Consider the following 27,676-nt stretch of genomic DNA (forward strand, 5'->3'; position numbering starts at 1 on the left):
TGTATTTTTATATATTACAAGAAAATTTTACATAAAAGCATATAAACTGGATAATTCATGAGACAGAAGTTTCAAGTTGTGTTTTGCAAAAGTGTTCGCTTTTTCCTGTTATCTTCTGTGGTTTTACTCTGTTTAATCGAAAAGTTTTGCTTGTGTATTATATTTATTTGGGACATATAAATACTGTGGGAAAAAAATCAGCTATATGGCACCATAACCATCAGATATCAACCAAGTTGTTTTCTGGATGAAGCATGCAATGTTTTCAATGTTTTAATAAGTGAAAGTTAGCTGTGAGATTTCCAATCTCAATAAACTCTTTTTTTTTCTTCATCAGGAGGTGTGGGCATGTTGGCGTGAATTATTGTCATATTTGGATGCAGAAAATAAATGGTTGAATGAGATTGAACTGAAACTCAAGGCAACTGAAAATATCCAGGGAGGTGCAGAAGAGATTTCTGAGTCTCTCGATGTAAGTGCTGACTTAAATAATATCAAATCACCTGTATTAATACATTGTAAGTCACATGACATTCAAAACAAACTATGAATCAACATTACACATGAGCAAGATGCAGAATATTTGGGAAGTCCTGTGTTCTCATTGATTCAACAAATTCGAATCCATCTAAGTGAAACAGAGTAAATAAATGTGTTATGCCTGATGTCATAGACAATTTTCTGTGACAATGAAATACATGTTCTTAAAAATTGTGGCCTCGCTTAAGCCAGTCAACAAAAAGTTGAAGACCTCAGAGAGAGCAAGCTTTCATCCTAGCACTACAACTCTGTTTATTATTACTTTATTTTTATTCATGGAACCTTTCAAATCTGTAGAAATTAAGTTAATACTCTTAGTGGATCAAAACATTGCATTGATAATGCGTTTTTACTTTCGAACTTCATCTGTTCAGACACGCAAGCAAATTTTTTATTTTTAAGTACATAAATACTCCCGCTGAACTCATTGGGCATAGTCCATGTTTTTAAAATCAAGCACCCAATTTATTACTTTGTGAAAAATCTTTCTGTCTTTTTGGTAATAAGTAGTACAGAACATTTGTTGTCAAGGCATGAAACATAGATATTTTTCTTTTCTCTCTACTTCTATTTTTTATGAAATGTGAAGTTTCTTACTTACATTTTTAAGGGGAATTGTGATTGCTCTGTAGAATCTTATTTACAGAAAGGAAAACAAACTTCTTTTTTGACCTTGTTTCAGTCTTTGGAGCGTTTAATGAGACATCCAGAAGACAATCGCAATCAGATTCGGGAATTGGCTCAGACTTTAACTGATGGTGGAATCTTGGATGAATTGATCAATGAGAAACTTGAGAAATTCAATACTCGATGGGAAGAACTTCAGCAGCAGGTATGTTTTGTAATTGACCTGTCCTCACATTAAACAGCTGACAGTCTAGCACTATTATTAAATTTTGTTGGTACAGTTCATAAACAGTACACAAACAAAGACTTATTTTAGAAGTAGAAGTTTTGCATAGGTGTGGTGGTTTAACTCCAGTAGGTAGCAAAGCAACTTATAGCTGCTCGCTCACTCACTACGTCTCCTGTGATGGGGGAGAGAACTGTAAAGGCAAAAGCAAGAAAACTCATGGATTGAAATAAAGACAATTTAATAAGTGAAAGAAAAAAAAAAAGGAAAAAGCAAGTGATGCAAAACCAGTCGCTCGCCCCCAGGAGACTAATGCCCAGACAGTTCCCAAGCAATGGCAATTTTGGAAAAACTGCCCCCCCAGCCCTCTTTCATTGCTGAGCATGACTCTGTGTGGTTTGATCTCTTTGATCAAATCAGGTCAGCTGTCCTGGCTGTGTTCCTTCCCAGCCTCTTGCCCACCCCCAGCCTACTCTCTGGGAGGAGCAGAGCGAGAGAGAGAAGGCCTTCCTTGGCACTGTGTAAGCACTGCTCAGCAATAGCTAAAACATCCCTTTGTTTATCAACACTGTTTTGGTCACCAGTCTAAAACACAGCACCATATGGGCTGCTGTGAAGAAAATTAACTGCATCCCAGCTAAAAGAAGTACAATAGGTAACCCTAAAATTTCAAAATTGAAGTGACCATCTAGTGGATTTAATCTTCTCCCCTTGGGAGGATTACAAGAATGCTGCCAGAGCGTGCAGGGATGAAATGAGGAAAGCCAAGGCAGCCTTGGAATTAAAGCTGGCTAGAGATGTCAAGCTCAACAGGAAGGGCTTCTACAAGTATATCGGAAGCAAAAGGAAGACCAGAGAAGCTGTGGGCCCACTGCTGAATGAAACAGGAGCCATGGTGATGGAGGATGAGGAGAAGGCAGAGTTACTGAATGCCTTCTTTGCTTCGGTCTTTACTGCTCAGCTCAGCCCTCAGGAGTCCCAGGCATTGGGGGAAGTAACGGGGAAAGAAGAAGACTTCCCTTGGGTTGAGGAGGATCGAGTGAGGGATCAATTAGATCAATTAGATATTCACAAGTCCATGGGCCCCGATGGGATGCACCCGAGAGTGCTGAGGGAGCTGGCGGAAGTCATTGCTGGGTCACTCTCCATCATCTTTGAAAGGTCCTGGAGAACAGGCAAGGTGCCTGAGGACTGGAGAAAAGCCACCGTCACTCCAGTCTTCAAAAAAGGCAAGAAGGAGGAGCCGGGGAACTACAGGCCGGTCAGGCTCACCTCCATCCCTGGAAAGATGATGGAACAGCTCCTTCTGCGCATCATCTCAAGGCATGTGGAGGAAAAGAAAGCTATCAGAAGTACTCAGCATGGATTCACCAAGGGGAAATCATGTCTGACTAATCTGATAGCCTTCTATGATGGCATGACTGGATGGATAGATGAGGGGAGGGCGGTAGATGTGGTCTACCTTGACTTAAGCAAGGTGTTCGACATGGTCTCCCACAGCATCCTCATAGGGAAGCTTAGGAAGAGTGGGCTTGATGAATGGACAATAAGGCGGGTAGATAACTGGTTGAAAGACAGAGCTCAGAGGGCCGTGATTAGGGGCACAGGGTCCAGTTGGAGGTCAGTGACGAGTGGTGTTCCCCAGGGGTCAGTACTGGGTCCAGTCCTCTTCAATATATTCATCAATGACCTGGATGAGGGGATAGAGTGCACCCACAGCAAGTTTGCTGATGACACAAAGCTGGTGAGGAGTGGCTGACACACCAGAAGGCTGTGCTGCCATACAGAGAGACCTGGACAGGCTGGAGATCTGGGCAAAGAGGAACCTTATGAAATTCAACCAGGGCAAGTGTAGGGTGCTGCACCTGGGGAGGAATAACCCCATGCGCCAGTACAGGTTGGGGGCTGACCTGCTGGAGAGCAGCTCAGTGGAAAGAGACCTGGGACTTGTGGTGGACAACAGGATGCCCATGAGCCAGCAATGTGCCCTCGTGGCCAAGAAGGCCAATGGCATCCTGGTGTGCATCAAGAAGAGTGTGGCCAGCAGGTCGAGGGAGGTCATCCTCCCCCTCTACTCTGCCCTGGTGAGGCCACACCTGGAGTCCTGTGTCCAGTTCTGGGCTCCCCAGTTCAAGAGGGACAGCGAACTGCTGGAGAGGGTGCAGCAAAGGGCTACCAAGAGGATTAGGGGACTGGAACACCACTCTTATGAAGAAAGGCTGAGGGATTTGGGTCTCTTCAGTCTGGATAAAAGATGACTGAGGGAGGATCTTTTCAACACTTATAAATGCTTAAAGGGTGGATGTCAGGAGGATGGGGACAGGCTCTTTTCAGTGGTGCCCGGGGACAGGACAAGAGGTAATGGGCACAAACTTGAGCATAGGAAGTTCCACCTAAACACAAGGAGGAACTTCTTTACTGTGAGGGTGGCAGAGCACTGGACCAGGCTGCCCAGCGAGGTGGTGGAGTCTCCAACTCTGGAGACATTCAAAACCCTCCTGGATGCGTTCCTGTGCAGCCTGCTCTAGGTGACCCTGCTCTGGCGGGGGGGTTGGACTAGATGATCTGCAGAGGTCCCTTCCAACCCTATGATTCTATGATTCTGTTTCCAAAATTAAATATGAGTAACGTTCTCTTGCAGATACATTCTTTACTAAACAATAAATTACTCTTTGTATCAATGAAAGATTTTATAAAGATACTTCAATATATGAACATATTTGGCACAAGGAGATTCAAGTCTAGCAATAGGCTAGATTAGCAATCTTTGTCACAAACTCCATGAAGAAAATTTTACTAATTCTTTGACAGATCTCACTAGTGGGACAGTATATTTTTTTGCTGGTAAATCAGTTCAAGACTATGATACTTGTGCATGAATATTTACTTTTAATACAAGGAATTTATTTAACATATGTTTGTGTGCGTACTAATACTAGTTGCGTGTATACGTTTATAATGGCAGGACGAAACAGAATTCACCAGAATTTTAAGATAACCAAAGATACATAAGGAAATAGCTCAACTACTAGTAGTTTACAAGTAACAAAGATGAGGACAAACTCTAAATAAACACAGAACAACCTTACAGGACAGAGTAACAAGGCAGTATCAGAACAGAAAATTAAACATAGCCTGCTTTTTCTTTTTTTTTTTTTTCTTTTTGTTTTGAAAGCAGATGCATTCCCTGGAATTCTGCTTCTTTGTATCTGTTGTTTCATTCCTGACTTGCAGGAGAACACTGGGAATATACAGAGGTCTTCCAGTGTGTGAAAAATGGACTTTCAAATAGTCTTGCTGAGTGACGGATGAATACTATTAATTCTTCACAATAATAGGCATTGAATCAAAATTTATGCCAGCTGCAGGGGTTAAATGTGGAAGGTGCAACATGAAGATGTACTGTGTAATTCTGGAGACAATTTGGATGACTAGACTATATAAGCAAAATATATTAGAAATGTATTCACTGCAATCCAATGTAATTTAAATACAGACAAAAAGCAGGGAGTGAGGGGGGAGCCCCCCCCCATCCTTCTTTAAAAGCTTGATCTGATATTTAGTAGTCAAATACTAATGGTGAGTGAGATCTGTATGTGAATATAAGAGCTGTAAAGAAACTATTTCAAATGCAAGGGACTCAGTCACACCACTTATTTACTGCATGTTTTCTACAACAAAATGTTTTATTAATTTTTCCACTGAAGTCTCACACATTCTTTTTCATGGATTACGGACACTGAATTTTCTGTGCTGTTTGTGTAGCCCTGTTGAAATCCAAACAGCATGCACTCTCCTTGCATAAAAATCCATTGCAGACACATCGCACTATTCAGCTTGTGTTCAAGGTCACTTCTACTTCAGACAGACTAATAGGATGTCCTAATGTGGTTAAGTTATTTATTTTTATTCGACTAATTGTGCAGGTAATTACCAAGGCAATAAGCTCATGTTGGCAGAAACTGATATGTGAAATACTTATTCATTACTAATAGAGTAACCAAACCAAACCACTTCCATATGAATGATGCTGCAAGACAATTCAGCATTGCTACTGAGATAGAGATTCATTTTTAAAGGCAGATAACGGCTTTATGTTTATATGCCTTATCTTCTTTAGTTAACAGAGACTGTGTTTAGTTTGCTTTTGAACATCTGGAGCTGATCGATAAGTGGCATATACCCTATCTTTACTTTTCAAGGTCTGATTCGCTTACAACTCTCTATATTGGATCTAAAAAACACTGTTGCCTCAAGAACTTCAAGCTAATATTGCAAGTGGCTATCATCCCCTGTAATGCCGAAAGTGATTTACATCAAGTCCAGCAAGCTTCAAAAATGTCAGCTACATATTCTTGAGACTATGCTTGCAAAAAACTGTGTAAAACATTGTTGTTCAGATGGGCTTTACACTAGATTCAATTTTTATTCTTGGGGGACTGTCTCTTAATTTCTTTTAGGACTCCCCTCAAGATTACCCTTTGTTCCTTTCAAAGAGCACACATGTATCATTTGACACAATTTTTCTGTTTTGGTCTCTTCTCAAGAGGAGAAAGAATTCTTCATGCCCCATCTCCACGTGATTGCTTTGAAGGCTGCTAAGAGGGCTGCTTTTACAAGTTCTGAGGCACTGTTTGTCTGCAGTGATAACCTAAAGAGATAAAGATGACCTCTTTGGTATAGTTTGCAGGTTTGGAATACAGTTGATCAAAGACGAATATCCCTTTGTTGCTAAACGGTCAAATGTTTGTAGCCACTTACTTTAAAAACACACTGTGAAATATTACTAGAATTTGTGGAAGAATTAGTTCTAGCTTGGAGGGTATTAAAAATTCCTCAGCCCGAAATGAATGCTTTGAATGTTAGAAAAGGTGTTACTAGTTTAAATCTAAACACTAATCCACTCTGATTCCAAACAAAAAAGCATATATTAACATATTAACAATTTAATGCAAAATGTAGAGATGTTGTACTATCTCTCAGACACAACCATTATAACACCAAGAATTAGATTAAATTTTAAAGTAATTTAAACAAGTTAAGAAGGGATTTTAAAGTTTTCTAACTTTTAACGTCTCAGCTTTATCCTGAGATATTATTTCTCAATAATTAGAGAGTATAACTGAGACCAAAAAAAAGAGCTAACGTATTCATGCCTTTCATAACAGACCCTTTTCCATGAGCTGTAATTTATAAGCTAATTAATGAATTTTCTTCTACATTTTAAATAAATATACCCTGTAGTAAAATTACTATAATTTTTGGAAAGTTTTGTTCTATTTTTTTCCCACAGCATAACTGCTGACTACAGCAGTTGTTACCTCAACAACAAAACTCTACTTAGTTTTAACCATAAAACTCTAACTAACATCTTAGTAACTGCATGCATGACTAATGTCATTAAATACATGAAATGTATTATTTAAGGAAAAAGTGGCAATGTCTCTAAACGTAGCTTTGTAACATTCAACATCAAAGAACAAGCTATAGTCATAAGCAACTGTTTGAACACCTCCAGCTTTCCTGATATTTGATTGCCTCTCGATGCAGCCATTTATACGGATTTTATATGGATAATACGCAAAGTTACCATTTCCTGCATTTACCATTGATCTTTGTTAAATTGTAAACAGATTTATGCAATAAAAAGCATATGCAAGAAAGCAATAAAAAACAAATGTTACGCTTAATCATAAAAAATAACTAAAAATCTATAAAAATGTCTAGAGATTTAAAAAAAAAAATCAGTCCATAAATATTTTTGCTTTTCTCTTTCATTCTTTTAGTGCCTAACGGCAGATTTTGTTGTTTGTTTTTATTTTCCTTGACAGCTGTCAACATTTCACTGGCTCAGAAATAATTAAACAGTTGGTTATTTTCCTGAGATTTCCTATTTAGCAATTAACTGTCAGACACTTCCCTTTAGAGACAAAAGCCTTCAGCTTTGTTGACTATGATCTGATAGCAGAGCTAGAGCTTTCTGTTATGTCCTCAGACCCATTTATACACTGTGATGTTAAACCTAAACCATCTATTTCTTCCACAGAGGAATAGAAAAACCATAATCTGTCAGAGAAAAACAAACAAACAAAAAACAAAAACCAAAACACACACCCCCCCAAAAAAACAGTACAACATAGGTTAAGATATTTTTATATTATAGATATATGACATTTCAACTTTCACACGTCTTTTAAAAATACGCATATATAGATTTTCACACGCACAGATATATAAGTTTTAAGGACAAATCTGAAGCTCAGGTTGACAGATGTAAGCGTGTGGTATGTCTGCCCCTTTTTGTAAAGCCCTCTAATGCTTACCTCCATCAGTAACTCTCCTTCCTACTGAAAGAGAGGAAGAAGCCTCCTCCATATTGTGGCATTTCCCTTGACTGAATTGATAAGTATTCTGCAATGCCAGTGATAGTGCCAGGGACTGACTTAGTGAACAGGATTAGGTTTTTGAGTCAGCCGTCGTGTACTGGAGAAATATCTTACATTAAATGATTGTATTGTACCTTTAATAAGATTATTGTGAAGGCTTTTTCCGTTACATTTGTTGTGTGAATTGAGCAGGGTCAGGGTAGAGGCTTGACTTTAGGTGAGCGTGCAGGATGGGGTCTGTTCCCTGTAATCAATACAAACAAAAAAGTTAAAGCAGCCCCCATTTATATCTGAGAAAATCATCACAACTGCGAAGGTGCCATTGCCCAGCATTCAGCTGTGCGGTTCTGCTCCCAGTGCCAAAATATTTCCTCTCTCATACCGCCGCATTCACATCTTGGTCTGATACCATCCATTCATTCAACTAAACTGTTCAGGGTTTTTGGAAAAGATGTATTTTCACCTCAATTGGAAGATACAAAATGTCACGCAGGCTTCTCAGGCTGTAATCAAATTATCTCTGAAGACAATGAAAGGAGAATGTTTTGTCTTTGAGTGTGTGTGTACATACGTACTTTGTGTGCACATAAATATCACAAGCATGCTTATATATGTTTATCTGACTTCATATTTGTTTCAAATACAGCCATAAAAATTGACAGACTCAGGCAAGGATTTGTTGTCCTTATTTCTTAACTTTATCTGCTTTAATATTCAATCAATGAGTTTGGGAATGTTTTCATTTTTCCAGTTGTATTCTATAACAGGACTTTGATATACATAGTTTCTGCTGATATCAGCACAGAGGTGACTATTTCTCAATTACCACATCTGTCATACAATTTTAAGACTTTTTGTGAGTTTCCGGGCAGCAGTAACTACTTCATTACATGCATGCAAGCTTCTCCTGAGGCTGGCAGCAAATTTTTCTATACTTAAGCCAAGTGCCTAACTGCAAATATTTGTTAGCGTGGGTCATTTAACAAAAGTTCAAAGCTTCAAGTATTGCTATAAAAGTTTTTCAGAAGGAGGTAGCACCGAGTTTGTGTCCAGTATATTGAATTTTCCAGAAAGTGCAGGCACTTATTTTAATGACTGATAAGAATGGAACTTTCTCAGTGTCTTACTTTAAATGGTGAGCTTTTCTGAACATCAGGGCACTGCAGCCCTCAGTACGAATGGACTATGTATGTAGGTTAGTCCTACCAGTTATCCAAAGAGATCGGTAAAGGCAAAGAGGTTTTCTTCCATGCATCCAGGAGGATGCCTTTACCCATGCGCTGTAGAAAGCTACTTGCCCTGTTTCTGATCTAACGTGTCTTTCAATCTACTGTACAATGATGCCAATGGGAAGGTAGAGAGTGAGTGTATCTTAGCCAGGCTTATAAATTAGTTGTAAGAAATGCCAAGGTAAATGGAAGCTGTGGTTTTTAACCCCACTGCTTTGAACAGGCTGAGAACATTGTAATATAAAATCTCAAATCCGATGAATCATTTAAATGGCAGGTCTTGGTACCGTACTGTGAAGTTACAGTTTTAATGGTTCATTTGGGAGGGTAATAGTACCTTAGTGGCTCAGGTGCTTCCATTAACACTGACAGCGTGGGTCTCATATGTAAAGCTGCTCAGTTCCACGGAAGGTTCCTGGAACTGGCAGCGATACAAGGTTATCTGATCAGCTGTTTTGAAATAGCACAAAGCAGCTTACAAATACAAATATAGTAAATACTGATTGGATCCCTGTCCTTTAACTAACTCAAACAGCTAGCAAGAATGCTCACAAGAAATAATCTTTTTCATTTCTTAAATGTGAAGCTCTATAAGAATCTGAGCTCCGTGAAGAAGGTACAGATACATCAGATATTCTCACTGAATTGCTGAGAGATATTTTTGTTCAAGGCAAGGGTTTTGTAATAGGTATGAAATCAAATTAAAGTATATCTGGCTCACCAAAGAAAGAGTGTGATTTGACTTGAAAAATGGCAGGACACCTTTCAATGTTATTTAAAGAGTGCTTGCTTGCTTCCTCTCCTCCTTTGATTCATGTCAAAGAAAGTCACTTTATTCTGTGGTCAGCAGTATGGCTAGGCTTGTACAGAGAAAATCTGTATTGCATTTGAGATTGTTGGTAATTATTATGTGCTTTGTATAAAGCAGAAACTCTGCTAGGCAGAAGCTGTAGTCTTAGTAAAATATGAGTCTGCAGGAGGATACGATGGCAGATGGAAGAAGGTACCAGGTTATTTACTACCTGCTAAATACCGTATTAAACTGTTACAAATAATACTTAAAGGTAACCCATTTATGTCAAGTGTTTAAATATATGTGTGTTTTAAGGACAACTTGGAAGGAGAATTTATTGTTCTGATTTGGTAAACCATAAAGTGAGCTCCTTTGAAAGGAAAGCATCCTTCTCGAAAAGAGGATTTGGTAGGCAGTGGTGGTGGAGTAGAAGCAAAAATCAACTTGCTAGATTAAAAGAGACTATGGTTAGGGTGATAATAGGGGGCAAGTCCACAGACAACACAAGACAAGGATCCGTCTCTTTTTTTTTTTTTTCCCAAGTAGGCATCGTCTCTGTTCCAGACAGCTATTTATACTTCATATAAGAGAGTTCCTTCTCAAGAGAGTCTTTATCCCTCTCACTTACTGAAGTGGATTGTCCTAGATGGGATTGTGATGACAGTAACCCTATTCTCAGTAAACAAAATCCCTTGAACTGTATAATAACATCAGGAGGACTGCTACGCCTCAGAATGAAAGACTGCAGTATCAGGATGGGTTTATTATGCAGCTTTGCCAACTTTCACTCTGTATAGAAATCCTCAATGCATGCATTGCTTTTTCAGGGTCCTACGTTTTTTAGAATTTGTCTGTGCAATCTGGGGTTTTGTTTGTGTCTTACGAAAAAGAACTGAATGGGTGGCAAAAAGATGCGCAACTTATCATACAAAAAGGTGGATGAGCACAAGTCAGGAGTACTAGTTTTGATTCTTAGCCTGCATTTTTTGAAAAAAATCGTGAGGAAAAAAATGTATTATATGCATTATTACTGTGAATATTGATAACATTGTCATTGTTTTTAGGCCGTGAGAAGACAAAAGAGTCTTGAACAGAGTATTCAGTCTGCCCAGGAGACTGACAAAACCCTCCGCTTAATACAAGAGTCTCTTGCTGTTATTGACAAACAGCTAACGGCCTACATTGCAGACAGAGTTGATGCAGCACAGGTCCCTCAGGAAGCACAGGTAAGTTATATACAGGTTGAACTGACGTGCTTACTGGTGTTCTCAGTCAGCCAAAGAGTGTTTGGTTGTTCCTCAGCCTCATGTTAATAACGAGGATTTGCAACATGATCAGTAGGAAAGTGCAAGTAAATTTTAGGTAGAATTACTTCAAGAAGTTCAAGCTAATCTTCTAATAAAGTCATATTTTCCTTCTGATTTATATTATATACCTGTCCAGAAAATGTAAAGAACTAGAAATGTCATGGAAGACTATGCAGTAATTTTAAAATGACAAACAGTGTGACCCTTTAAAATGCAGTTCACATCTTAGAAAGAAGAAACTCATTATCTTCCCTACTCTTAGATGGCACTTTTACAAAGTTGATTACGTGGCCCAGGGATTGTTACTAAATTATTCAAACATAGACAACATTATTAATTATTTCATGATGTGCACATAAATGTACTTATATTTCCATTTTTACAGCTCATGTAATTTTAACAGAAACAGCTTTTTCCATTCCTTAGAAATTATTGAGTCTTTGAAATAAATTTAATTCTTACTTTTACTCTTTCATTCTTTCTTCTATAACATTTGTTTTACTGCAACATTAATGTGGTAGCAATACAAATTAAATAAAACAAAATAGCTCTGGTATAAAGTTATTAATAGTTTACAATATTATGTACAGCAACTTTTCTGTATATTCCATCTAAATTTAGGAAGTCAGATTACAAAAGTAAACAAACAAACAAAAAAGGCTACAGGGAAATTGAAAATGAATGCTTGATAATGGTTTTAGAAGATGCATTCAATTGTGTTTTTTCTATCATGCCTGTAGAGTTTTAAATCATTCTAAAAAATGAGTGTCTTACATGCAGTAGCTTAGATGATCTTAAATACATTCAGAGCTGAATATACGTGGCCCTGAAAATCATGTTTTCTTTCGTTTAACAATAACAGTTTCCATGTCTTTTGAATTTAAATGTAGATAGAAGTACCTTTCAGTTGCTTTGTGTGTGTATGTGTGTGTGTTTGCAAGTACGTGCAGATATTTTTTGTGTGTGTATGAATTAAAAAAGTTATATTTAGAAAACAGGATCATATTTGCATTCAGTCTTACTTTGAAACTGATTCTAAATTATTTGCTTCTAATTTACATCAGTATAAGAATAGGATCAGATTCAGGTGAATTATTGTTTCAGTTTGAATCCTAAGCTATGTTAGTTATCCATTTTCTCCTTCCTTGAAATATGAATAATGTAAATAATTATTTAATGAAATAGGATACAAATCATTATTTGTTAAAGACGTGTCAGTTTAATTTCTCCTCTTATAATTATATAACTCTAATACATAAGAAAAATTTGATATGAAAGTGTGCTTTTTTCTGATGTATTTGGACCCTTACACTGTAGTAATTTTCGATTGTGCTTCATATATCCCATGGACGCATCTGGTTTATGTGTGTCCTCAGGTACAGCATTGGCAATTGATTACAGGCTGTGTAAAAGGAAGTAATTCAGAACGTCCAACAACTGAAGCAGCACAAAACTCAACCGGCCTTAATTAGCACATTTTCATGTGAAAATTTCAGCTCAGTGCTTTTGCAGAACTTGTTTTTGTTCTTGAGATTTTATTGTCTGATGTCAGGTTCACCTGATTATACTATATCCACTGTGGGAAAACCAGCATAGAAGCTGCTGAGTTTTCCCTTTCATGTTTTTACTTTAAGATGCCAGTGGGACCTAATGAAAAAAACTTAATTAAGAACTGAACAGATTTAATGCAAATATTGAAGTTCTCTGAAGTTCAGTCTTGAAGCTCTTTAAAATCCTTATAGGGAAAGGGGATAAACAACAAATTTCATGCGGGTAAATATACCGAGTCATTCCTTTACTGAATGGCCATACCAACCAGTGGCAGAATAGGCACATACTGAACGGCCACATCTCCTGTGGAGCTTCCGCTGGCACAGCTCTTTTGTAGAGCTGAAAACAGTTAATTCATGTAAGACACCCTGTAATAGTGTCTGCATGGCTGGAATGGGAATCTTTCAGTCAATGATGTTGCTTTCTGGGCAGGGGTCAGTTTATCCATGCTGAGGGATTTAGCACACCGTTTAGCAATATGTGTTGCATTTCTAAAAGAACATATGGGAGAATTTGTAATCAGAAAGCTGTTGATGGTTTGGGAGCTCTGTGTGTTTGCTTCAGAAATTCAAATCTGTTTACTGCGTTGATCGGAGGAATAATCTTTGGTTCAGCTGATTGGAAATGAATCTGAGAAAAGGAAATTATATTTAGCTCCTCTTTTTAAGTGAAATGATCAGTTCAGTTTATTCAGAAAGTAGGCAGAAAGAAAGGGGAGTTAAGTATGTGCTGTTCGGCTTCTCCTTTGGATCATTTTTTGAATGTAAATTCTGTGTGCTTCTTACTCCACCATGTGGCACTGGGAATTTACTGCTAGAGAGCCACTGCCACCCAACTCATTTTGAGTGCAACTAAAGATGCTGTATTCAGCCAAAACAATCTAACAGCAACCACACAGATAAATCAGGTCAGATTCCTCAAGGTCTAATGATGAAAAAAGCTGGAATGAGGTAAAGTCTAAAACAATATTCCATAAGGAAAGATTACTTGTTTGCGTGCTTGATCTCATGATCCCAACTGAAGGCTTTAATTTCCCTACATTTACCAAGAAAATACAAGGAATTAAGTTGTCATCACAGGAATTTTCCAGTTGCTGGCTTTGTTTCAAGTACTCTCTAACTGACAGTAAGAAAATAAATCTATACTGAAAATATTACATTTATATGGCAAAATATTTTTCAGATAATTATTTTTAGATTTGTATTTAATAACTTCTGATGGAAAAGAGAATCTCCACTTTGTACTTCTGTGTAGTCTGAGTGATCACATGGGCGTTTTTATATTATGGTACAGAAAATACACTTATTTCACTTCTCACCTGCATGTGAAAAATCACTTGTCTGTTGTTCTCCCTGTAGACTTATGTAAAATGCAATGTGGAGAAAAAAATCAACAATATTGTGTTTCTGAGAAAAGCAAAAGTAATATACTTTGCCTTTTCAACAAACTCATTGAAGAATTTCAGTTCTGTAGTAATAAGCACTACACGCCTGACTATTTTCTAAGTGAAGATGGTTATTAATCTGTTTTTAAAATATCATTGTGCCATGTTCAAACCCAAAGTTAATGTGATGTTATAATCGAAGAGTTGTTCAGTTGTGCAATGTGTTGCTTGACAAGAATAATGCCATGCTTCATTGCCTTCTGACTAATATTTTGGGACAAAGAATTCACACTTGTCTACTTAGTAAAATGTCTAATGTTAAAGGTATTTACATTTACTTTTTCTGTGATGGAAATTGTGAGATTTTGTTCAGCCATGTGTAGATCAGTGGTTAAAGAGGGAATAGCTGATAAGTGTTTTTCAGAAGGGTAAGCTTACATTTTGTTACGTATTAAGTTAGAATATCTATGCAGATTTCTATACTATACAGATTCTCACACTCTGCACATCTCCATAGCATCTCAACACTGCATTAACTGTGTTTTGACTGCACAAACTGCATTTGTGATGTCCAACTTACTCAGTCTTGTTTGCCAATCATGTTTCTATTGTCTAATGATTTGCTTTTCTCATTTGGACTCTTCAATGAATCTTTCCTGAAGAGTAGTGTCCAAAACTAAGTATACTGTTCTTGTTGAGACTTTCCTGCATGTCATCTGTGCTGTAACATCATCTTCTATAAGTATTATATGCTTTTCTTCTTTTTTTGCAAAGGTGTGACATCATCAGCACATATTCTTTTTGTGCTTTTAAAGATAGGTACTTCAGTTTTATTTTTCTAATCTTCTGGTACTTTGTTTATCCTTTCAGAGTTTTCAAAGGTAACCGCTAACAGTTCTGAAATTGTTTCAGATATTTTCTTTTATGTCTGCTAGAGTCATCATATTTCCATTCGTAAAGAGTAACTTAATAGAACGCTTTCTAAATGTTTTATTTTCTCTGTACATTAGGCTGAGATCTGACTCCTTAGACATTGATAGGAATCACAAAAATAAGCAAAAATGAGGTTAAAGTGAGCACCATTCTTGAGATCTGTGAGGCTGAGTAGTATTTCAAGAAATACAAATCAGAAAACCTAATACACCAAGAAGAGCTGGCAAGCTGTTCTCTGCAATTCAAGAGCCAAATATGCAAATTTGTATCCAAGCAATTTTGATGTAAGAGTTATATGAAGGACTCATTAATTACAAAGGTAATCTAGTATAATTTGAGTTCATAATGAATTAGTTCACAAAAAAAGCAGAGAACAATTAGGAGTTCACTGTTTTGCCTGAATCATGTCATACTGTCATTACCTTCTTGTGCCACTGCAGAACTCATAGCATTGCTGTCAAGTCCAGGCCTTCTTATGTAGGAGATCTTAATGAAATCCATAGTAAAAAAAATGGTGTTCTAGACTAAGTTTAGAACTTGTTTTCCTAGAACAAACAGTGGAAAAAACTTAAGGTAATCTAAGCGCGCTTGTCTTCAGGTCCACCGCTCACTGCTGAAAGATTTGCTATTCTGGCTATGAAATTTTCAGTTCTTGAGAACTAAACATTATTCAATTACCCAATACTAGTATTGCCTGATATATTTTGCTGGAGAACTTGGAATATGGACAGATGAACATGGATGTAGTAGAGGATAGTATAACTTCTTAGTTTATTTTGTGTAGTGTGTTTTGCGTAGCATTTTCTGCTTAAAATTTCTATAAGAAGAGATCAGCATACTTATTTTATGGCATCCTCCAAACTAGGGGGAAAACCTTCTATTTGAGAGCAAACAAATGTGCTGAGCCACTTCTGAGAGCCCAGGGGGACAGAAAAGGATGTTACCCCTGGACTGAGGCGTGCAGTCTCCCACTGCCGGAACGCATGTGAGAGCAAGGGACAGTGCCACAGCAGGGTTACCTGCATCTACCTACCATAGATTCTGCCTACATCTCAGGATGCTGCTGAAAGTTTCTAGGCAGGAAAGAAATCTTGTGAGGAAAGGACCAACCCTTGCAAGGTCACAGAGAGGTATAAAAAGGTCTTTCTGTTTACTATATATAGCCCAAGAGATCCAAGTGTCCTCTGTTTAAGGATCTACCCCTCTCTAGTGTATCACCCAGTCTTTCCCCAAATCTTTGCTTTCGAATGGAAAGCCTTTCGATATTTTTCATTAAGCTTCCCATGGAGAAAATAGAACATGTTTCTCCTTGAGTATTTGACCACTTTTTTGTCACAGGATGAAATAGCCTTTTTGTACAGATTTTATAAACAGGTTTTTAATTAGTAAACAGGAATTTAGTGAATCATTTTTCTGCAATGCACTTTAAAGAGAAATCGGAAGGAAAAAAAGGAAGTATAGTTAATTCTAGCAGCTTTATTTTAACCTAATCCCTTTACTGCCACAATGTTTAATGAGCTACAATTTGTTTAGTGTATTTTTTTGTGGAAATTTATAAATCAAATTGAGACTAGTAAATTGGCCATTCTCATTACAGTGCGTGCTCATAGGAAATATTTCACCTATTTTTTGCTCATTCTTAGTTCAGATTACATCAGAGTTCCCTGTCCCATCTTGGAATGTGCTTATATATGTATCACTTGTATCTTTCTTCTTCTGGATTCATCCAGCTTTTGAGAAGTTATCCATTTGGTGATCCTTGGTGATGTAGTCAATGTTGACTGCAAAGTAATTCTTCCCTGTGTTATGAATTTCTGGCAACTAATACAATACAATACAATGAGGTCTGGCAACATGAAATTAAGATGTCTTGGAGAATAATGTGCTTTATAATATACATCTCCTGTGACCTTGCCCCATTCCTTGAAGAACAGAACAAACAGAGTCTTCTTCCTTCTTAAGGAGCAAACAAAAGAGACGAGAAGTTGCTCCCGGTTCTGGGGTGGAAAATGGTTCCCCGATCTGCCATGAGAAAGCATTTTCGCCATTATGTTTTCCAGAGTGTCTTTTAAACTTTTTTTCAACTTCCTGGTACTAAATCAACGGGAACCATCAGCTGTTTTTGTAGTCTAGTCCATTCAGTGTTACTCATACTAAAATCTGTGTTTGCATATTAGATGTGCACTCCATCTAATCTTGTCTTTTCAGCCATTATTCCACAATAGTAGTTCTGTGTATATTATGAGTTTGTATTTTTAACCTTTGATTATAAATAAATCACTTCCTTTTAATTAAATACACAAGGTTGCGGGTTTGGGTTTTGTTTTGTTGTTTGGGTTTTTTTCCTTCCAAAAATACTCTCTTTTGTTATGATTTTGCTGGATATTGCATTTCTTTGTTTTGTCAATATGATGACTGATTTTCTAATTACGGTAGCAGGTATTGATGGGAAGTGACATATAATCAAACCTTCTAGTTCAATTTTCTGTTGCAAATAATGTTTCAGAGTTAATGAGACAAGTAGTCATGTTGGTTCTTTTGGCTTTCCTTTCTCTGATTCACAATAGGAAAGCTTTTTCCAAGAACTGGCTATGCTGCCAATTCTCTGCTTTTTGCTGTTAATATAGCAAGACTCTCTGCTTTTCACTTTTCATCTTTTTAAAATTAAGACCAGTAATTAAGAGAGATAATGTATTGTGTGCCCTTGGGACCAAAATCTTTTTGTTCTAGAAGTGGTCCTCGTTAGAATAGGTCTTGTAAATATAATTAGGTTTTATATATATATATAAAGTTTTGCAAATTATTAAAATTCCTGAAAAAATGCCAGTGATGGAAAATGAGAATCCTTAAACTGTATGACACAATAATTTATGCACAGTAGTATTTATTAGTTGCATACACTACATTTTATGGTGATGTTCTAGAAATGAAATGAAGATAGTTTTTATTAAGAGACAAAATAGACAGGAACCACTGAGAAAAGCAAAGGTGGGAATAATCTAAATGGAAAAATAAAATTAGTGGGGTTTTGTGGATGTTTAGAAGACAATGTAATAAATTCATGAGTCAAAACAGATAAAAAAGTCAAAATAATCATGTCAAAATTGAACCCAAAGGGGCATCATAGGCAGATGTTAACTCTCTTAGATCTGTTCAGGACTGGTTTCATCTTTCTGCCTGTGAACAGCAGTGGCAAATATAAAAAAATCTTTTCTTGCTATAATCCTTACTAACTTTTCTTTTAAGCTTTACTGTAATGTGTTTGTTCTCTCTAATTCTGCATTTTAATGTCAGAATAGGTGACGCTTCATCTCTTTCCTGCAGAGCAATTTAAAAAAGTAAGATAGGACAATCTCCATGCAATGTCCCATAATACCTAATTGCTTAAACACTATACTCTTATCTGTACTGTGCTGTTCTGACCTATTCAGATAAGAACTGTTCAATTATATGCTTTCCAGAGTGGCTCAGAGGTTGAATAAAGTAAACTGGAAAATACAACCAAAAGTTAGTTAATTGATGAGGTGCAGAAGCAAACACTTGAAACACTGAATGTGGTATAGCTTGTTTTTCTAACATTCAGACTTGCTTCTTCCTTATATATACAGTTCTGACTTACAAGACGTCAAGAAATTATTTGGCTTCAGGAGCTAACTAATGCTGTGTCACCACCAACAATTTGGTCCATGTGCTGCACAAATACAGAAAATAATCCTGTTACAATTGTAGTACATTTCAAGGGGGAAATTTTAAACTTAGACAAGGAGAAAATAAACTATTAAATAAACCTGCTCTCCTTGATTGCATTATCCTTTTAATTGACTGTCTTTGCTTTCTCAAAACTAAAATATCATATTTATAAAAATACTATTACTTGCTCCAAATACTGCTGACCTCGACAAGGAGAACTCAAAATAGGAAAAATAGAAAATGTACAATTATGATAATTTTAAATGAAAAATTTCATCTCAATTGATAACTTTCTGTCAGTCATTTTACTTTTACAAGTGCTTTGCTTCAGAAAAATATTTTATTTTTCTAAATAGTACTGGATAGTTTAGACTCATAAATATATTTTTGCAATTAAATTTAGTAATGACTTAATAGTTGCCTGTATATGAAAAACTGCTTTTGACACAATGTTGTAATATACAAAACATTATAATGTTATACAAGTCATTATAACTATGTAATATCCCTATAAAGTAGGCAGCATACAGTGTATGCAGCTTTGTACTTAATAAGCTATGAAAATGTGATTAAAAATACCTATTTATTCACTTTTACTTATAATCAAACTTTAAAGGATCAAATTGTAATTTTAAAACCACTTTCCTTCATTTGCATAATTCTTTGTGGTCTTTTGAACTACATAGTTTTCATATTTTACAAGTTACTGTAGTGTAAGATAAATGCACGTGCATGTATTTAAACTTAAGGCTAGTCTTTAGAGTATCTGAGAATGCTTGTATACCATAGAAAAAAAAGATTAAATCTAAACTCACTTTTTCATGCAGAAGTAATGGCCTCAAATACCTTTCCTGGTGGGAACATGCCTTGTCTTTATTTTATAGGGTAATTGTTCTCAGTAGTCTTGTGTAGCAATTCTTCTAATAACAGTTTCTCATTTTCTAACAATTTAAACATAAAAATATGTGAATTGTTCTAAATGATGTTGTATTGATATACTTTATGGGAGTTCTTTTTCATTACATTGCACTAGCCAATGCTGCCTAAGGTAATTGTTTCTTCTAAGGTTGATTTATGGTGAACCAACAATGCTGATGTTTTTGCTTGTGATGATTTGATTGCACACTCATTTTGCAGGAAGAGATAAACAGAAACGTGTGTTAGATTAAGTTAGTGTATTAATGACCTACATGTCATTATGCATTTAGCGTATCTGCAGATACTGAACGTAGATTCTGGTCAGTAATATGCCACAACTTGTATACCGTTTTAGATATAACGCAACTCTATGACATGGAGATGTTGTTATACAACTGACACTTGGATCAGTTTTCTCTCAACGTGCCAATGATGCTGTGAAAATGTTAAGAAACAAGAATAGTGAAACAAATCACTTCTCTATTTGTATTTTTCTTTTCTATTATTAATTTTTAATTTGCTTCCCAATGAAAATATTTGTTTTCCTTCAGAAGAAAGAAATCTATATTTTTTTGCCTATAATCACCATTTCCTTAACAAGATTATGTTATTAGTGCCATGATGTCAGAGTTATGTATGTTTGAGCAGGAGAAGAAGGTTTTATTATGATTGAGGGAAACGAAACTGAATAATTTACAGGGTGGTGAACAAGAAAGAATAATTTCCTCTAATAATTCATTACATAGTGTAGTACTCCTGTTTAATATCTTTCAAAATCAACTGTTCCAAATAACATTAACAACATAAACATTTTCTTCAAACCCTGACGATTACTGTCTTTGTTTTTCAATAGAAAATACAATCTGAATTAACAAGCCATGAGATTAGTTTGGAAGAAATGAAGAAACGAAACCGGGGTAAAGATGCTGCCAAAAGAGTGCTTTCCCAAATTGATGTGGCACAGGTATGCAAGTTTTATTTCCTCCGTTTTTTCTTCACTCATGCGAACAAACAGCATGAGTAGTAGTATTACTGTGATGTGAAGTGTTCTTAAGATATCTCTTCTGTTTTACCTGCTCCTTTCTAGCCAGGAAATTAGAGTGGATAAAGCATATCATCCATATCTTCTTACTGCACGTTTTTTTGTTACAGCCTTCCTATCGAGTTGACAGCAGTTCTAGGGTACGCAGAGCTGAGGTAGCCAACTGGTAGGGACACTATATAATGGGTGTTTTGAATGCGCTGTGGTTGCAAGAACTAAAACTACAGCGAGGCTTTTTGGTATACCCTTTGAGCTGTTTGAAAATATTTACAGTTAACAGTATGGGGAAATATTTGGTAGAACTGTATTTGAAAGACAAATCTATGCTGAGCAGTGCATTGCAGTCATTGATTTAAAATGCTAGCTAATGCATTATTTCATCTAGCTTAATAGACATAGAGAGACCCGTGTGAAATTGAAGAAGACTTAATTAACAGGAACAATACATATTTTTACCCATTAATCTGTGATGGGTTCTTGACTGTTTTGCTGCTTTTGTTTTTGGCACTAGTGACAAAGTTCTCCAGGCTGCAAAACAAATAGTTATAATTCGTTAAGAAAGACAAAGAATTTTGTTATGGTATTAGCAGTAAACAAGGACATATTTTTCTTCATCTCTGACAAATATTTCTAAGTATCTTAGCTTCAGTTTTATATTTTATTATGGGTAGCATTAATGGCTTTTTTATCAGTTAGTTAATTTGAAATGAACAAGTTGAATTTTTTTTTTAAATGTTTCCTCTTATCTACAGAACTAGCTTGTCTTTGTTGAGAATATTTACTTTTCCTTGTTTTTCTGTCTTCCTTCACATTAACTCACCTTCTGATGGTCTCCATGGCAGCTGTGATGTTGCCTGTATTTCATCAGTGAAATGCAGGCATCAGATGACTTTGTATCTAAATGTTTATGAATTCAACAGCATGCAAGGGGGCACTACCCTTTCTGTGTGCCTTTTTTTTGTTGTTCTTAACCCATCTATGTGCAGGTATTTTTCTTCAAAAGGCTTCTCTAGATGACCATATGCATCAGTTTGAGTTTTGAAAAATTGGTGGGGTCATTTTGAGAATCTGTTTTGCTTACATTAGAAAAAATATGAACAAAAAATAGCAAATTAACATGCATAATGTAAATATCAGCTACCAAAAAGGGTAAAAGCTGAACCCTTTGTTGCAAATATTTATGTCTATATTTGAATTTAGGCCAGTGAACCCTCTTGAATTCTTTTCCATCACTGTACAGTACCTTTAGTGGTAAATCACATTTCACAAGATTTGTCTTAACTAACTTTTTTCCTGAAGAGATTCTCACTTTTAAATAGATACTGCATGCATTTCTTTTTTTCTTTTGCGCTACATAGTATTTCTAATTTGACATATATTTATTCTAATATTAGTTCAGTTACCTGGACAGAAAGTAAACAATTATGAAAATAAGTAATTGCAATGAGATTGTGAAACAGCTGTTAAGTGACAAAATTTATCCTGGCTTTTTGCATTATTGTAGGTTGAGAGCTAAGTTCTGATTTTTAAATTTAAGGGAAAAAGGACAATTAGCAAAATAAAAATCTATTTCTGCCATAGTGGTTTAAGACCTACTTCATCCTACTAGACTAAGAATTGTTACATGAAAATGAAATTTTGTCTGAGAAAGGGCTATTTTTGGAAACTCAATAGTAAATTCTTTGCGGGAAGAACTTACACAGCAAACTAATGACATTCTTGTTTCTGTATTACTTTCATCTGTCTTTTAAGGTAAACACACCTGTCAGAGTAAAAAGATACTCAGTTGACTCCCTTCCCCTACCACATTACTAATTCCAAGTGATATTTTAACATCTTTTAATGTAATAAAATATAAAATAATTTTAAATATTAAAAATATCTAATTACCTGCAGTTTTGCTTTTGAATAACTTTGGATCCTTTCCTTCTAAAGGCAACATTTTTCTCAAATCAAAAATGAATGATACTGACTTAGTTGTGGACCTTCCTCTTCTCCCATCAGTTGTTGCTGTGCTCTTTGCCTTGGCCAGCCAAGTTTGCCTCCTGTCTATGAAGTTTGAGTATCGCCATCGATTAAACTGTTGATGTGAAGTACATTCAGATGACTAGACACTTTAACTGTTTAAGAATCCTGATGTTACTTCTCACCAAAGGTCCATTTAGCCCAAAACCCTATCTTCAGTAGTAGCCAGAAGACAGTGATGACGGTGAATATTTTGTGCTTCCCAGTGATCTGCAGATAAGTAACTTCTGAGTCAGAGAGATTTAAAAGCTCCTGTCTAAATGCTTTCTGAACTCTTGTAAATTGCTGGAATCCTCAACTTCATTTAACAGCTAGTTACACAATTTAACTGAATGCTATGTGAAATTGTCTTTGCTTTTGTTCATTTTGGTTTCCCTATATGAGAGTTGAACTTGGTGTCACCTTCCTCATGAATTTTGAGAAACAGTTAACAATCATTTGCTAGTTAACTTTTTGCATACCACTAATTTTACTCCTCCTTAGTTGTCTCTTTTCCAGACTGACTAGTATATTAAATCGTACTGAGAGCCTTAGATATACAGCTTTGATTGTCCTATCATTCTTCTTTATACATTTTATATTTTTACAATGTTTTTTGAAATGAGGTAATCAAAACTGCATACATTATTCAGGCACAATATGGCTTTATGTAATTACTTTTGTACTGTGACAGGTATTTTCTTTTTTGTTCTTTGTGTTCCAAATCATTCCAAATACCCACTTTGCTTGTTTGGCTGCTTTTTAGTATTAAGCTGATACTTTTTTTAAACCGTCAGCGGTAAATATGAGTATATAATATAACTTTTATCATTACTTATTATAACTCAAGTGAGAGTACTAATAGATAATTTAGATCTCATTTGTATATCAAGCTTAGTGTTTCTTTTGTGATGCGAATTACTTAATTTTTAGATTAATTAAATATAATTTGCGTGGTTTTTTCCTACAGATCCTAAGTGCACAGCAGTCCTTCAGTGACTCTTCACAAATGGCTTTAATTTTTTTCTACCATTAGTACTGTCATTCTCTTTTCTAGATAATTTTTAATGTATTGACAAACAAACTGTAACAGATACTGTTGTAGCATTACAAGCTTCCCACAGGACTTGATCTTCAACAAGTTGAAGTGTAACAAGAGGATGAAAAACTAATTAAGTATGAATTTAGTGTATGCAGACACACTGAAGAAAAATAAGACCACTTATTCCTACCCTTTGTTTCCTATTTTTATTCAATTTTCATTTATTTATCGAAGGAAAGACTTCCTTTCTTACCCCACTGGATCTCAATTTCATTAAGAGTATTTAATAAGGAAAGTTGTTAGAAGGAGTTGCTGGATATCTACAGTTTTCTGTGTTACCCAGAATTGTCTTCTGCTCATGATTCCTGCCTCCTTCACAGAAATCTGATAGATGTGGGAAGCATTTTTGTTAATGCCTATGTATAGGATAATTCTTTTCCTTATTACACTTTTTCTCAAGTTTGTATAATACAGACAACACTGTATTGTATAAAGTGTCCAGGATTAGAAGATAAAAAAATAAAAAGTGTGTCTGCAGATGCTGAGTTCCTGTTTAATTACTTATCCATTTCTTACTGACATACAACATACATTTTTTTTTTTTTTTCAGACAGTAGGAAAACTTATTCTACTAGTACTTTGCTCTGTACGTCTACAGAGAAATTGGATCTTATTCAAGTAGATAATTAAAATGCCCTTTCTTCGCTTCATTTTTAATCATTTCCCCTCCCCCTGAGGTAGGGATCATGTGAGCAAGCAATATAATTAATGCACAAAGATAATAAATTGTGAAAATTGTGAAATTAGAAGCCATGCTTGTCATAGATTTTTCTGCCTTCACATTACTTTCTTTTTTACTCTAGGTTATGCTTTTTTAAATTGAAATAGAAATCAATTTTAAACACTAAATCTCAGTTTTTTTGCTAGACCTACTTACTGCCCAGCCACTTAATTTGGGTTTCTTTGAGGAACTAAAAGATTCCCTCCTCATGCCAAGAAACAGCAACACGGTAGAGTTGATGAGCATCCACTCTGGATGTGTTATGCTCAAGCCATTAAACCTCTGTTCTCACCCCACCCCCCAACATTTTGCATACTGGAAAATACGAAAACTCTCCCTTTCTTGAGTTGTGTATATGGGCTCTTCTGTCACTGGCTCTGCTGCATCCAATGCGCTGGATCATAGAATCATAGAATCATAGGGTTGGAAGGGACCTCTAGAGATCATCTAGTCCAACCCCCCTGCCAGAGCAGGGTCACCTAGAGCAGGTTGCACAGGAACGCGTCCAGGCGGGTTTGGAATGTCTCCAGAGTTGGAGACTCCACCACCTCTCTGGGCAGCCTGTGCCAGTGCTCTGCCACCCTCACAGTAAAGAAGTTCCTCCTCATGTTTAGGTGGAACTTCCTATGCTCAAGTTTGTGCCCATTACCTCTTGTCCTGTCCCCGGGCACCACTGAAAAGATCCTGGCCCCATCCTCCTGACATCCATCCTTTAAGCATTTATAAGTGTTGAAAAGATCCCCCTCAGCCTTCTTTTATCCAGACTGAAGAGACCCAAGTCCCTCAGCCTTTCTTCATAAGAGAGGTGTTCCAGTCCCCTAATCATCTTGGTAGCCCTTTGCTGCACCCTCTCCAGCAGTTCCCTGTCCTTCTTGAACTGGGGAGCCCAGAACTGGACACAGGACTCCAGGTGTGGCCTCACCAGGGCAGAGTAGAGGGGGAGGATGACCTCCCTCGACCTGCTGGCCACACTCTTCTTGATGCACCCCAGGATGCCATTGGCCTTCTTGGCCACAAGGGCATATTGCTGGCTCAGAAAATACAGGATTTTTTTTTCCTCCTGTGAAGACCAAGATTCTCTGCTGCTGGTATTTTCCCCAAAAGTTTTACATTCTTTAAAAAAGAAACTGCTGATTGATAATCGATTCTAAGTATTCTGAAAGAGGTCTAAGTCTTGTCTTCAGTGTTGGTTTGATTTTACATTTACTACTCCCCCATGCTTACTTTTCAGAAAAAGCTGCAGGATGTCTCCATGAAGTTTCGCCTATTTCAGAAGCCAGCAAACTTTGAACAGCGCCTACAAGAATGTAAAAGAATTTTGGATGAAGTGAAATTGCAGGTGCCCAAGATGGAGACGAAGAGTGTTGAGCAGGAAGTAGTACAATCACAGTTGGATCATTGCATGGTGAATATTTAAAGATGCTGTCTTTCTATTTGTTTTCTGCCTGTTCTTCCTTTCAAATTTAAAGTATTTTCAATGGCAATATAAATATTTTTGGGGAGATATTAGAAAAGATTCTGAGAAAGATTTAAGAGGAAAGTTACACAATGAAAGTTATAGGAACCTTTTTAGTTAAAGTTCAGTTTTTTTCAAGGACAGGAGGATAAAGCGTGGGTTGATCCTTGTCCTACTTCTCTTGTTTGCCTATGAGGTTAGAAGGACATTGTACACTTCAAGTTGTATTAAATTTCACAATTTCCCAGGATATAACAACACGGTGAAATAGGTTTAACAGTCTTACAGTAACTTTTTCCTTTCTGTATGTTGTTGTCTTCTATCATGGTAAAGACCTCTCAGAAGCATGAGATGCCAATTAAATGAGTGAAAAAATTTGAAAATATGAATTTATGTGGAGAAAGCTAAAAATTACAGAATGTTGTTCTGAATTCAGGATGAGAAACAAAGTATCATTTACTCTCAAAATTGAAAAAAAAAATATTAAAATATCAAAACATTCTCATTTTGTTAAACTTTCTAACAATGGTGATGCACTTTCACCATGTCAAAATCCTGTGCTAATTCCCCCTTCCCATCTTGCATATGTGTTTATCTCCCTGGTTTAGCTTTATTTTCCACAATATGCTGCCGTCATGGAACTCTGTGATATAACCAAAAGAGATGTTGCAGTGCACAAGTCTGTTCTATCCGGGAAGCACAAAACATAAAGGAAAACCATAGGTTACAGCTTCCATGAGATGGCATGCTGTGACTTTCTTACTGTTCAAGATCAAAAGATCACTTAAATATGTCCTAAAGAATATGAGCAAAATCTTTGATATCCCTGTAATCCTGAGTCGCTTTACTGTTGAAGGAAAGTAAAGATAAAGATGAAAATCACGTGCTTGATGATAATAAAATGGAGATTAATTGAGATTTTAACAGCAAAAATCAGGACAATTGGATCCTTTTCTTCAGCTGTTGTTTGTTTTGTTTTTTTTTCTGAAGCAATGGCATGTCTGAAGGTGTTAGGTTTTTTTCCCTCAACCTCTTTCAGATCTAAATGGAAGAATTCAAATTAAAAAATAAGCACATGGAACAAGTCAATGTTACTTCTTTACATCTTGGGTTTTTCTTAAATGCAATTACCCTTAAATTCACATTCTTATCAGAATGACACAGTAATTAGAAGCCCTGTACTGAATTAAAGTATCGTCACTCAACAGCTAGCTCTTGCAGCTACGTCATACTCTGTGGAAGTCTTATGGTGTTTTTAGAGTATCTTTATCTGTGAAGAATCTCATAATGTTTCTATTTAAAAAATCTAGTCATAGTATCCCATCAGATGTTAGCCAATGTATATCATACAACAGCTTCCTAATTTGTTGACAGGTTTTCAGTGATGAAGAAAGTATTTATCATATTAAGCACCTAGAAAGGAGTTGTACTATACACATACTACCCTTAAAAAAATAAAATAATAACAACCATGTTAAGAATTGGCTTGGTAATTAACTTCAGAGTTAAATGGAGAAAATGTGCTTGGTTTTTTTTTATTAGATCTGCTGGAAAAAAAAGTCTTGTCTTTACTGTCCAGATGTGCTAGACACAGATTTTACATCGAAGGAGATACTGCTACTAAAAGAAACACTTTTAAAAATACAGATTAAAAAAGTACAGTGTAATTTATTTTGCAGTTCTGTCTAAGTATACTGGGCAGTAAGTTTATTTTCCAATGCATGATGGCAAAATGCTGGAACGGAGCATTAAGGTAGATGTCCCAAC

The 27,676-nt window shown here is 36.2% G+C and overlaps 1 protein-coding gene across 6 annotated transcripts in view; it reads left to right on the plus strand.

The window, feature by feature from the left end:
* Positions 1-27,676, plus strand: part of DMD (dystrophin) — a 1,292,219-nt gene that overhangs the window by 571,707 nt on the left and 692,836 nt on the right. For all 6 annotated transcript variants that reach the window (XM_074604145.1, XM_074604126.1, XM_074604154.1 and 3 more), the window contains 5 exons: positions 338-472; positions 1,223-1,372; positions 10,866-11,027; positions 20,438-20,548; positions 25,685-25,858. In XM_074604145.1, coding sequence (XP_074460246.1) covers positions 338-472; positions 1,223-1,372; positions 10,866-11,027; positions 20,438-20,548; positions 25,685-25,858 — 732 coding nt within the window. The remainder of the gene's footprint in view (positions 1-337; positions 473-1,222; positions 1,373-10,865; positions 11,028-20,437; positions 20,549-25,684; positions 25,859-27,676) is intronic.

This window comes from Larus michahellis, chromosome 1 (assembly GCF_964199755.1).
Source record: "Larus michahellis chromosome 1, bLarMic1.1, whole genome shotgun sequence".
Taxonomy (NCBI): domain Eukaryota; kingdom Metazoa; phylum Chordata; class Aves; order Charadriiformes; family Laridae; genus Larus; species Larus michahellis.